The 14,166-nt window shown below is 38.6% G+C and overlaps 2 protein-coding genes across 2 annotated transcripts; both read right to left on the reverse strand.

Moving 5' to 3' along the window:
• Positions 1-2,147: 2,147 nt before the first annotated feature.
• On the reverse strand, positions 2,148-3,089 carry LOC121191000 (olfactory receptor 52L1-like). The gene has a single exon (XM_041052044.1). The coding sequence runs from the start codon at positions 3,087-3,089 to the stop codon at positions 2,148-2,150; it is 942 nt and encodes a 313-aa protein (XP_040907978.1).
• Positions 3,090-7,187: 4,098 nt separating this feature from the next.
• Positions 7,188-8,150, reverse strand: LOC121191184 (olfactory receptor 52K1-like). The gene has a single exon (XM_041052304.1). The coding sequence runs from the start codon at positions 8,148-8,150 to the stop codon at positions 7,188-7,190; it is 963 nt and encodes a 320-aa protein (XP_040908238.1).
• Between the last annotated feature and the right edge of the window lie 6,016 nt (positions 8,151-14,166).

The raw sequence follows: 14,166 nt of genomic DNA on the forward strand, positions 1-14,166 counted from the left end.
ATATAGAAAGCAAGCTATTCCTCAAAACAGGGGCACAAAAATATAACGCTTGGCAATAATGAACTAGTATTGTAAATTACAGAGGAATGATCAGAATAGTTGTCTATTTTTGTATGCATGCCGTCTACCTGATTGTTTGTAAAACAGTTTTGTATTTGGAGGTGTGTTTGGTCTGGAGAATACTGGTGTCTGCCCCTCTACCACATTGTGTTTTCAAGATTTATTTTATAGTTTGCCCCAGAAAAGTTACATTTTTTAAGTGTTCACCACAAAAAAGAGGAAAAACTGTATTTATTAAGTGTTTAATGTACAAGCATGCTTTGTATGACTAAAACACATTACCATGCCATTCAAAATTGACTGACATTGCTCAAGTGTGCCATATTGTAGCTACACTACTTCTCTTTTTTTTTTTTTATTAAATAAAGTATGGCATGGGCACACACAAGACCCATTGGATGTTTTTTTTTTCCTCATAATCATATAATTAAAGGACTATTTTTAGACACTACTCCTACCAGGCAGCCCAACATAGGTTGAGTCAGAGGGTGATAATAAATGCACATTCCCAGTGTATACAAAGCCTCAGGCCTTCTTATAGGATATGGTAAGTCTTATAATTAACAGAATTACACAGAAGGGGATCAAAACAGGAAACCTGTGCCCTATTTGCAATGTACATGTGCACAACAAGATACAAAAAGGAATCTCATATTATCAATAAACAGAATAAACTTATCGGGGGAAAACAACAGAAATAAACATTTTCGGTGTAAGTGGTTTTAGGTGCAAAAAAAAAAGGTACTGTACTGTACAGAAACTTGCTGCAGTCCTCTAAGGTAAGTTTCACTCCAGAAATGACGAGAATGAGGACAATTGCACTGTGTTAGCCCCAAATGTATTATTAACACACATTTATCTTCTCAGCCCAGGATCCATTTTTACATCACCACATGATGACCTGTGCCTCCAAGACATTTACAACAAATCCAGCAGGTAAGATCTAGCTCATCTGGATATGTTAAAAAGGTAGCTATTGTTCAGTGATGTCCTGGATGACAACAAGTGAGTCTGGTTACCAGGAATCTTTTAGCCTCAGTGGCTTTTAATGCAAGTCATGCTATGCATGCATGACTTTTTTTCTTTGATTAATGGAATCAAAGAAAAAAAGTTGCTTACATATTTTGATTATTTTTGCAGGTGTTAGGTGTCCTGCCATGTTGTAATTTTTCTGTGAAAGCAGTTTATTGTTGTGTGTGAATCCTCATCTCTCTTCACAATCTGGCACAAACTGACAAGGTGCAGCATAGGATAAAACACACAGAGCACTCTGAGTTAGCTAATTTCCACATGCAGCCGTAGTTTCATGTCTCTACAGATGTTCTACACAAAGAGTGTCGATTTGATTTTTTTGGAAATACAATAGTAGATGTGCCACACATAAAACCCACAAATAATAGTCAGTTTAGGAATTTTTTATTGATTTTCCATTAAACCCCCAGACATTAGTTTGCAATATATAGGAAATGAAAGCGTATAAGAGCATAGAGCAGCATAAATTATTTGTCTGGAGGAATTTTCCGTTGTTTTGTGTGGCAGATTGTTATAATTTCAACAGTAAACAACCTACTTCATCAGTCATATGGTCTCACTATACACTGCCGTTGACATGGTTAATGCTATTTACCAAAACACTGCCTGAAAAATGTATCCTTCATGGCCTAAACTCTAAGAAAGCATAAAATGTTAGATTACCATTAATTTTTGCATTAATTTTGAGTTTGCAGTTCAGGCAAGATAAAGTGTGAAAGACAAAGGTGTGAAAGCATTCCTACATTATAATCCAGTGTCCACAGAAGAACAGTCAAATTGGCTGAAACACAGCACAGTACTATATATGCACAAAGCCTGAGCTTCAGCCTGCTAATGCTCCATGAATTCAACATGGCATGACATGAATTCAACACTCCACGTGTTTTTCTGTGCTCTGGCTGATCTGGTCTTGTTTTAGTACATGAGACAAAAAACATGTTTAAACAACAGGAAGAGACAGGAGATTATGTAAGTCTTGTTTATTCCAGGGGCATCGGCCTTCGTGGCACCATGTGGGACACTCTTTCAGTGCGCAATAACAACAGCCCCCTTGGCTACATCATTTGTACTTGCCTTTTTTTTCTGCTGAAAAGCCTAAACATTTGTGCTCTTATGACTTGGATACTCAAACCATAGATTACTGGATTGAGAATGGGTGGGAATATCAAAAAGTACAGAGACAAAAACAACTTGGTTTCGTAAGGCAGGTGACTAACGTTGAATCGACTTTGTGCTATTTCAAAAAAGCACCCGATAGAATAGTTAATTATTGCTAATAGGTGGGGGGTACAGGTCCGGAGGGCTTTGAGCCTGGATTTGCTGAATGACAATACACATATCCTTAGGATGTGTGCATATGAATAAAAGACCATAATAAGCTGTGGAAATGTATACAAACCTACAGAGAGTAGACCAATTATGTTAACAATAGATGTATCTGTACAAGCAAGTTTCACCAGTAGGTAATTAACACAGTACACCTTTTCTATGGTTCTCTCACAAAACCTCAGCCGAAGAGTGAAAATAAAAACGATTAAAAATGCAACAATGGGGTAAAGCCACATGAAAACAATGAGTTTGACAAGTCTCTGTGACATGATTGCATGATACGGCAGTGGATAACAAATGGCCACATATCTGTCATAACTCATCACCGCTAGAATCGTGAATTCGATGATGGCAAATGTGTGTATAGCATAGATCTGTGTCTGACACAATGGCAGAGATATCTCATAGGAGTGAGACAGCATCTTGCTCAGTACTGCTGGCAGTAAGGCGGTGCTTCCATACAGACCGTTCACAGCCAGGTTACACAGCAACAAATACATTGGCTCGTGCAGGGTTTTTTCATGATACACCACTCCGATCAACGCAACATTTTCAGCCACAATTGTTATATATATGATCAGGAACATGCAGAAGTACACTGGTTTCAGGTCCTCCATCCCATAGTATTCAGTCAGATGAAAAGACGTCACTTCAGAGAAATTGTTCATGCTGACACAAACTCAAAAACCTCAAAAAGCATCTGAGTAATCCAGAGTATACTGCATTTTATTTCACTTTTCTCAATAACCTGAGATGAAGTAGGTGTTTCCTTTTGAGTGCAGCACCCCCCAAAAAACACCTGCATTTAACAACGCCAAGCAGCTTTTATACTCTTTATGCTCCTCCTGTGAAATGGGGTCATGTGGTCTTACCTACTGCCAGTAAATCAGAGGATTAATATCTGTGTCAAATCCAGCAACTAACAATTGCAGGGTTAGGGCATTGCAGCATGAATCAATTTCATTTTTGCGCAGCAAATAAATTAAAAATAATTCAAAATCAAAAAGCATATATTTTTTGTGCTATCGTATGTTTTTTTGTGCTAAAGTATATACTGCAGGTCAATTCTTGAAGAATTTTGACATAACCGTTTAATGATTGGAAAGTTTGTAAAGATGTTTTAGAAAAAGTAGTTTCCTCTTTACTCATTCAAACTAGATTTTACCACTACCACACAGGAGAGCTGACATTTGCGTGGGATGAGAGATGATCATTTCACCTCTATAGTCTGTTTTCACCTCTGCATCTGTTTGCCCTTTAAGTTTGAGAGGCTGAATATAATCTGCATAATGGCCTTTGCATTTCACAATGCTAAGGCCTTACAATGCATGTTAAATATTCTCAATCTTCCGTGTTTCACACAGACATATGTGCACATCAGCTTAACACTCAGATATGTCTTATTCTTGATTGCAGTGCTGTTTGTCAGATCAGTATTGAATTTCATAAGAGCGTTCATTGGAGCTAACAATTCTTACGCTACTTGGGCTGTTCAAGAATAAATTACCCTGAACGTACAATTGATATGATTGGTAATTTTGTGGCCTAAGGTAGAAGGAGTCGTTTTTAGAAAACATAGCCTAATACATTTACACACTTAGTCTGGCAGTCTTTGTAGAAGTCAGTGTCTTGGACCTCCAGAAAGTGGTGCTCAGCAGTGATAACATCATCATCACTGTCAAAAAGGCGACCAATTAGCTCCTTCATTTTGGGTTTTACTCTGAGGGTGCCAAATCAGGTCAGACCAGGCAAAGGACCTTCTTAGAAGATAAACCCTTGAGACCGAGGTAGCAGATGACTGCACAAAGGCCAATGAACTTATCAATCACTCTTGGTACATTACAAAATGTATTTTAAACTCACCACTACTTTTTTTTTGGACAAAAATTATTTGAAGATCTGCAGCGAGGCTGTGTTCCTTGGGTCCTGTTTTTATAACCAACAAACAGCTGAAGCCCTCCTAATACATCACATGAAGTTTGAGCATAAACTGATTAGATTGTGGAGGTCAGAGTTCAAAGGTCAAGGTCGCTGTAACCTTAATGCAAACGTTGTGCTTCAGAATGTGTTATCTCTACAGTGCTTTGAGTGATGTTCTTCAAACTTCGCACATATTATCACTGCTTGTCAAAGATGGAGTCAATATGTGTTGGAGGTCAAAGGTCAAGGCCACTGTGATCCTATGTAAGTTTTGCTTGTGAACACCCAACACTAACCTTCCCAAACATTACCATTATCACTACAAAACACCCACAACCTTTTCCTCTGCGTCTGCTACAAACAGGCACCCAACTGCGCTGAGGCATACCACCGCCATGCGGTAGCCTACTTCTAGTTTAATCAGTGTTATCAGCCATCAATATTGATGATGACCTGTGTTTACACTTGTTTCATCACATTTACACCAGGGTCATTTATTCCCCTGGTGCTGTCCATGGGTCAAGTATGGTCTCACTCTCATTATGAAGCAGTTCCTAATTGCTTCCAAGGGGATGTGAAACACTGACAGCTAATGAGCATATTTATCTTTTTAGCGGCGTCCTCGTACCCCTCGCTAATTCATGCTCTGCGAGAAAGAATTCAAACTACTGACACTCAGGGTGAAATGAGTTTGACTCAACAGTTTTAAACAAAGTAGGTCTATTGACAAATGTTAAACCGATGTGGTCAGTTAAACGGAACACAGCTTGAGGTGTTGAGTTTACTGACATAAACCAGGCTAAACTAAACTAAACTAAACTAAACTAAACTAAACTACTATGCTAAGACCCAAGGATTGCACATTGTTACTCATAGGGGCAACACACAACACACTCCACACAAAATGACCTCAGTATTGTCTCATTTGAAAAACTACGTCCAGCTTTGTTAGCCATATCTAGACCTACACACACACCCTACAAACTACGACAAGATATCAACTCACAAATTCTTTCAGCATTGTCTTATTGACTTGCAGTGGGCTCTGTTCAAAGTTTATCAATGCAACTTTGGACTTTATTTAAGAGTCCCCAAACAAGCTGCAACCCTCAATCAATCTTCAATTTTATCTTACTCACTGTCTTTACCTTTACCCCTTGCAGCTACTCAGATCTAACTTGACTTTTTAAATTACAAATCACAAATATAGTTTTGATTGCAATCATATAGTATTGTTTCTTCAAGTAGCTTGACAGAAGCAATTTTCCATCTACTCAGTATAATTCAAGAGTTAAATAAATTTTAAAAAATTTAATATCCTTAATATTAATGTACATGTACATGTGCTGTGTGTCTATGGAATTACAGCTGCCCCTCCAGTTGTCTCTGAATGACATTTAGGATTTGCACAGTTCATTGTTGCCTAATTCTTTATGTGAATAATGATAGATACTTGTTAGATACACAAAATTTGCATGAGTTTCCCCTTTAGTATATCATGTCATGTCATCATCTGCTGCTTAGCTGGGTCCAGGCCCAGGTCGCAGGTATGTTAGTATGTTAGTGTGATATGTTGGCTGAAACAGCTGCAGCTGCTGCAAAGGTTACTGCAGATGTTTAATTATAACAACCTTGGAAACTTAGCTGTACCTGATACCAGCAGTGTATGAACCTGTGTTAAACTTCCTGGACCATAATGCTTGATAGCAGCATATTTTCAGGCTTTGCATTACAGAAAGTGGAAATGAGTTTAAAAGATGCAACAATAGGACAGGCCATGCGGTAAAGTTGCAACACTACTACAGTATGAATATAGCATGAATAAACAACACACCTTTTACTGGTGAAAGCAGTAAGTTATGTGCTGCACAAAATGCATTGTTATTACACAGTGACTGTCAGGCAACGTCAGGCTTTAAGCTTTGAAGTTAGAGTGACACTAAACCTGCTCGAAAGTGATTTAAAAGATTAACAGTGGTTTGGTAGACCAAGATCTCATTCAGCTGGGATGTTGCAGGTGATCTTTAATAATAACATTTGAAATGCAAAAAGCTCTGAACAAAATACTGATTGATTTTTGAATGTTTTATTTCAGGCACAGTGGACAATTATAATCTGTACACAAATGCAGTACAACAAATTACAAGGAAATGTTAGGTGAAACATCTCTCTCAAGTGAAAAGTGCGGGGAGGTTACACAAGGAACTAAAAAGGGGTTGAAAACTGCAACTGTCATATTTTTGCTAGAGTACTTTTAGCCAATCACGAACCACCTGAAAAAACCTTTTTTGCTACCATGTGTCCATAACTGAGGGCAAGCACAGCATCAGAAAACAGTTTTCACAAAGTATCCTTTCTGACATGTGAGGCCAAGCGGCATCTAATATGCAAACATAGAGACAAAAAGCAATCACCTTGCCCCATTGATAAAGAAAAGGTAAATACAGTCCTCTACAGTAAACTATTATATATTTATATATCTTTCATAATAATTTTCTGAAACTGAAAAATACTTGCTTCCATAAATATGACACAAAAGCATATAGTATCACCAAATTCAACAATAGCGTATCATATTCAAGTCCTTCAGTAAAATCTGCATTCTTGTTTTCCTCTTCCAAATTTAAACCACAGCTGTGAATAACAAGATCTGTAGTTATTTTTATTATTGTCAGCACTGTTCAATATAAAGACTCCAGGAGAATTTCTATTAAAATATTATAGTTTAATACAACTCAGATACAATCCTATATTAAGAAAGAAAAAGGAAAGGGTTTTGCCCACATTTTAGTGCCTGAAATTCTAATAATTATTATCATTACAATGCCTAATGTAATAGTAAATACCTAAGCTGCTGTCACTGCCTTTGTTAACAGTGTCGGCAGGATCTTATATCTAATAAACAGCTTCAGTATATGAACTCTAATTATTTGTGTACCGAGTCCATACAGCACCGGGTTGGCAATTGGTGTAAGGATAATAAAGTATAAAGACAGGAAGATCCGTACCTCAGCAGCTACATGATTCATGTTAAATCTGGTTTGGATAATTTCAAATAAGGAGCCGATGGTGTAGTTTACCAACGATAATAAATGTGGGATACAAGTTTTAAGAGCATTGCGTTGAGATTCTCTCGATAATTTCCTGCATACTCTTGAAATTTGTGCATAAGAAAAAACAATCATCAGTACCTGAGGCACAACAAGAAACAGAAGCAGAACAAGTCCCACAATACTTATGTATGATGCAGCGAAACATGAATTTTTGACTAGTTCCATGTTCACACAGTATAATTTTGGTATGACTGTTCCACAGAAGTTCAGCTGTAAGGTTAGTGAGTAAAAACTTCCAAACACAACAATAGGATAAATAACAGCTATTGCAACAAGTTTGCAGACCTTTGAATTAGACATGATGATGTGGTAATGTAATGGGCTACAGATGGCAACATATCTGTCGTATCCCATAACGGCTAAAATGGTAAATTCAGCACATCCATATGTGTGTAGGAAATAGACTTGAGCCATACACCACTTAATATCTATTTCATGTGTCTCAGTCAAGAGCATAGCCATAACTGTGGGCAGCAATGCAGTACTCCCATAAATTTCATTGATGGATAATGCACACGTGAACAAATTCATTGGTTGATGCAGCTCTTTGTTTTGGTGTATGACAGCAATGAGCAGTACATTCAGAAAAATAATAATGAGATAAAGCAGGAGGAATAGGATAAACATCCAGCGCTTGTAGTTTTCCATGACAGCATATGCAGTCATTGTGAATGTTAGTGCTGTTGTATTGCCCATAATTCTGTTAAATTCTGAAAAGAAAATGAAAATTAATTTTAATACAATGTTACACACCAAATTATTATCTGTCAAAGCTTCTGGTTCAGGGTACAGAGACACACATGCAGGAAGTTGTTGAGTCTATAGTTACCTGTGTGATCGTCCTCCTCTCCATGCAGGGGACTGTGCCACTTGAGCTTGGGTGGCCTTTTAAAACTGCTCAAGGTGGGCTAGTGGTGTGTTGATGTCACTGACTAAAATGTTTTTCATCAGCCTGTTTCATGTTATCATGAAACCCCTTCAGAACCCCTTCATAAAAACAGCTGTGAGTATTTGGTGAGGAAAAGGCAAAACTATTGGCTGCTACCATTGACACCTGCTTTGAAAGAGATATACATAGCACTTATAAATGACCAATACATATTGTTGTAATAATTACAGTTCACGTTGTATATGTCATTCAGAAGTTTCTTATGCACTGTACACATATAAAAAAAACATCTTTTATTTTGACATTAGGCAGGAAAAATCCCTGAATGCATCACGCCGCTTTCTGATCTTCTGGATTTTACTCATCCTGTTCACACATTCACTACAAATATTTTGTAACCTGGACTTAAATTAAACTGTGTGAGAATAGCAGATATTCTGAGTTTTGGTATCCTCAGAAAATTCCAATATAGTCCAATATACTCTGATCAAACTAGCCTGTGTTTGTGTGTATGTGCTAACCAGCCATTACTTTTTTACCTATAACAATCTGATGTTGCCAGGAGCAAAATACCAAAACCTGGGGAAGGCCATATTAACTGAAAATTATATATGCGTGTGTGTGTGTTCATGTGTGTTAGCCAGCAAGTTCCCACAACTGACCACAGACGGCACAGCACAGACTCACAGGAGCAGCCATATTCCAAGTGCGGAGGTTGTGTGCATGTGACAGAATATGTCAAAACACACATGACACACAGTCATTGCAGCATCTTTTCCCAATCACCTGTGTCAGAAAGCATCAGGTAGCATCAGAAGTTCTCAGGGACTGCTTTGTTGAAGAGTTTAGTTAAAGGGTTGCACAGCTGAAATAAAAGTGCACCACTGATGGAGGCAAATCTGAATTCATCTACTGATGCCATTCAAGATTCTGATCTTCAGGGGCTGTCCAAGAACTGGTCCAACCTATCTGTCCATTCAGCTAAGACAAGCCCTCCCCAAAACTGGAGGACTGACCAAGGAGGTTGTGTGTACTTTTACACAAGGCAATGTTTGTTTGAAGCCACAAAAATAAATGCTTGACATTCATGCCTGACTTGCTGTAGCAGAAAAGAAAAGTGTGGTGAAAAAAAGAAAAAAAGTAATGAAACGTGACTGATTGCTACTTGGAACAGCACTTTGCAATCCTGAATATCAGCAACCTGTGTTCAAAAATTCTAACTCTGTTTAGTTTTTAGTCTAACTTGTCCTTTTCTATGTGACCTTTACTGATGGTCAACCCCACTCTACTGATAAGAAATCAGTAAATCATGTGCTGCTAATTTAAAAAGCCACGTTATGCCTTAGGATGTATTTGTGTGTCAACAGTGTGGGCTCAACAGCAAGAACCACCTCTGATCAAGTGTTAAAACACATTCAGAGCTGATAATTCATGTCATAAATGGATAAACACACTCATTAGAGGTCATTAGTCCACTTTATGTTTCCATTCCTCTAGAAAGCAATTAGACACCGCTGTTTTGCTGTTTTGCTGTTTTGCCGTTTTGCCACAGGTGAGACCTCCCTGGACAGCACTTGGGGAACAGAAACAGAGGGTGAGATAATGAATTCCCTTTGGTAAATACTGATGTAACATTGATGAAACTGTGTCCAAAGGGTTGTGACCTTTGAGCTTATGCAATTCACAGTAATAATTTGTTCTGGCAATTCTGTGTAAATCATCAAATTGGTTTATACCCACCACACAGTCATACTTACAGCAGAACTTTGGTTTTATTTCATTTACATTTACAATTTAGTGAGACAGCCACGTGACAAGCTGTAAATTCATCACACACAAAAGACAAGTCTAGTAATTCTCTGTGTGAAAAGACAAATCCTTCGTGAGCTCAATGCAGTGACCAGTGGCAAGTTAGGGGTGACTAGTATGGTGTGGAGGGCAAAGTTAAGTTACAAGAACTGTGCCCTAGAAGGGCCAGGAAAACCTGGCACCAGTGTTTATTTTTGTAAATAAACATAAATTGTAGGCAGGTACTTTGCATCTGACAAATGCAGTTCCCCCACTTTATAAGAACAAGTGTTGATCAATTGATGATCAGCCACTGGGTGTAGCTGGCCTTGGTCTTCTCATCTTTGAGCAATATCTTCTTCTACTCCTACTCTCCCAGTGGAGGTTGGTATCCTGACATCCCCCTGCGATTGTTGTCTGTTTTAGGATTTGAGAGGCCCCTCATAGAAGGCCTCCTCTAACCACTGGTTAAAGGCCACAGTCCTCAAGTTAATGGACTCAAGAGGCCAACACTGAGAACTGGTCTGACAATGTCAAGAGCTGTCTCCTGCTTAATCAAGATGCTAATGAGTAGCGGGCTCATCCTTGTGGGCACAGCTTACTAGTATCGGGAAAAAGCCTATGGAGGTGGTGGCCTTTCTGTTTCTGTTAACAACCTGGTGCTAGCGATGGTGGCTGGAGAGGATCCTACGAATGAATTGGTCTAAACTCTAAACTGAACCCCCTCTGTAAGGTGGTAAGGAAGGCCAGGAAATTGACAGCTACAGGAAGCAGCATGTACTGGAAGTGTAACTGGTCACAGTCACCAGAGAACAGACACGTGTGTAACATGAGCCTACTCTTTTCTCCTGTGATGTTTGTTTCATTATATCGAGGTCATGTACATGCTTCCATTTGTTTTACCTGATAGGTTCACATTAAGTAAGTCACTCATTAAGAAAACGAAACTAATGTGGCAGTGTCATTTGTCCTGATTTTTCAGACTGGTCAGAGGGATCTAAGTGGCAATGCTGCCGTCACAAGCCTCTGTCACTCTCTAACCAGAAAAACAGAAAATTAAAATCTATGAAGAGAATTAAACCAATTTCTCTTTGAAGAAGGAACGCCTCCACTGCACGGTAACTCTGTTAGTTCTACTCCTCATTTGTCAGAAATGTCACCCGAAAACAATTTGCCTCGAATGTCCCAACCAGGTTCCCAGATAAAGACTGACAAAACTGCTTCCTGGGTCACTGAAACTCACTAACACTTCTACCACAACATGGGTTGTAAAATAAATAAATCATTACGCTAAACAAAATACGCATCAACCATGCAGCAGAAGAGGCAGTAATGTGGTGTAATACTGAGTAAGCAAATACTGCTTCCATGATTCAATAGAGAAAATGATGTTTAACGTAGAAAGAGCTGGCCTCTGTGCTCATGGCCTCAATCTCAGAAAGCAGTGAGGGTTTAAGGATGTGCATGTGTTTTAAATCAGCTGGGGAAAAAAGGTGCAGTTTCTTGGGAATGTTTGTCTCTTGTCTTATGACAACATTCGGTCACGAGTTGGGCACACTGATGTTGTTTCCTTAAATGTGATTAGGAAAAGCATGTTCTCTCAAATATGTTTATAATTCTATAATACGAAACCTAGAGACCAGTGTGCTGCTACTTATTACCTTCACTCCTCCCCTCTGACCAAAATATACACAACCCTGGGTCTGATCCTCATTTTGGAGCAACATTTTCAGGCGCAAGAATGTCTTGTTACCGTGTGGTTGTTTTGGCGCTCTTGGTTGTCTTACTGCTGAACGGTAAGTCTTGATATGATATCTTGGCACAGCTCATATCTGCACATTTTTGCTGGACTTTCTTTCTTTCTTTCTTTCTTTCTTTTTATTTTTTTTTTAATCTTACAGAATTAAACAATGCTAATGTTTCTCATGTGTGATTGCAGTAGTGGAGAATGAGGCTGCATCCTTTCCATGGTCTTGCCCCAGTCTAAGTGGAGTGTGTAGAAAGGTTTGCCTCCCAACAGAACTGTTCTTTGGACCTTTGGGCTGTGGCAAAGGCTTCTTGTAAGTTTAGTTGCCCAGATGCAATATAATAATACCTCCTGTATATTGATTTGGTAGTGGGATTTAATCATACATCGTTTATTTTTTGTTTCTAGGTGTTGCGTGTCTCATTTTCTGTGAAAGCTGAATGCCATGAGATAGGAATGCATGTCTGGTCCGTCAGCGAGGGCCTGAAAAATATCATTCAGCCACTCTACAAGACTTGCCAAGCATCACAGAAGATAAGACATTCAGAAGACACTGTTGTGGAGTTTCATATTTAGGTTTTAACTCTGTGGACTTTAGAATGATAAATTAACTACCTGTTTATTTTTTTTTTTTTTTGCTGATTGTAATGCAGCTCAAAAGATTGAGGTGGAGTAAAATATTACATAAAACCTTGCTTGTTTGTGTTTTTTTTCCCCTAAAACTATAGATCTGCCACTATTTGGTTGACATCCCTAGTCTTCCATACATTTTGTTGGTCTCACATCTTTATGTCTCCAAGTTCATACTTCTCTCAGCATACTGACAAAACTATCCAGTCACTTTATTGTAACAAAGACATGAGGCATATTTTCAAGGGAGTCACTCAAAGGTTTAGCATTTGATATTTTGATGAAGCTGTGTGAGGGGAAAAAAAAAGAACTTGTGCCCTTTCAAAAATTTACTCTTAGGAAGTAGCTTGATGGATGAAGAGTTTAGAAACATCAAGTTTACGAATTTTAATTATTTTTTCATTTCCTATATGTACATTTTCCCATTCAGGGTTATGCAAAGATTTGATGCTTCACTCGTAGGTGACACAGGGCAGTTGAACACTTTGGTCAGGTTGTCACTGAGTGCTTCGTCTCTTTTTGGATGAGCTTCTGACCTTTCCTCCACCTCCACCATCAGACATGGTGTTTCATTGTCTCTGAAAAGAATCTTTGTCTATTGATGAAAAAGGCTAAAGATGCATTCAAATTGCAAATCCCCAAAAGTAATACTCCCAACTATTTCTCCTTTATAAAGGTTGTGCAGTGAATAATAAAAGGGATAAGACAGTGACTCATCGTGCACCTCATAAAAATATAACTACAGCAGCAGGTATTGCAGATTCTTGCAGTGAGGGTTAGGTTTTGACATTGGTAGAAAAGAGATTGCACCACAGGCTACCTGACTTGTATTACAAGAAAGATCAGTATGTGGTACATTGATCCTGCCAGCAGCCTCCACTTCTATTCACTTCATCTCCATTATCTTATATGGCAACAAGCTAAAAACAGGGAAAAACTGAAATGTTACATGTGGATACATTTATAATGCACTTTAACGTTTTCCTCCAGAGGCTTAAATAACTGCGGCCTCTTGATTGACTCAGCTGGCTCGACTCTCTTATTGCAGTAGGCCTTTTTCTTTTCTTCTACTAATAGTTAATAGTTTATTAATCTGTTGACAATCCTAACTCTACTGCTGCTAACAACAATGTATATTGTGTATGTGTAGACTTGTATTTGCATCTGGCTTCAGTTTCTTACATTTAAAGTATCAATCTCTAGCCATTACACAGCTCCGTATTCATTCAAACTATAGTTATCATTTGTTGAGCTCAGCTGTACAATGTCATGACAAAGTCCTAAAAGAGAGAGCACTATGTGTGACAGTACAGTGGTCCTACCACTTGAGGGCAGTGATCCTACCACTTGAGGGCAGTGTTGAGGAGACCATGGCCTGATGTCTGAATTCCCTTTGAGATCTTGTCCTCTCAGATTGTTGCCCTCTGGCGGACAGTAAGATACTTACTGCAGCTGTTCTGCAGTATCCTTAAAACCTGTTTTTATTTTAAGTTAATTTCATGGAGCCCATGGGATTTCTGGTAGGAGGCCAATCTCCTGCATCTGACGTGCCCAGTGTCTCTCGCTGTCTGAGTCTATGGCTATTTCCATTTTCTCCGCTAGTATGAAATGCAGCACGTAAGATGAGATTTTTTCCTTAACCCTTTTATTTGGATCCA

Source organism: Toxotes jaculatrix, chromosome 12, assembly GCF_017976425.1.
Source record: "Toxotes jaculatrix isolate fToxJac2 chromosome 12, fToxJac2.pri, whole genome shotgun sequence".
NCBI lineage: Eukaryota > Metazoa > Chordata > Actinopteri > Toxotidae > Toxotes > Toxotes jaculatrix.

Excerpts from the sequence above, each read along its gene's own strand:
- LOC121191000 (XM_041052044.1), bottom strand. The coding sequence starts at position 3,089 with ATGAACAATTTCTCTGAAGTGACGTCTTTTCATCTGACTGAATACTAT.
- LOC121191184 (XM_041052304.1), bottom strand. The coding sequence starts at position 8,150 with ATGGGCAATACAACAGCACTAACATTCACAATGACTGCATATGCTGTC.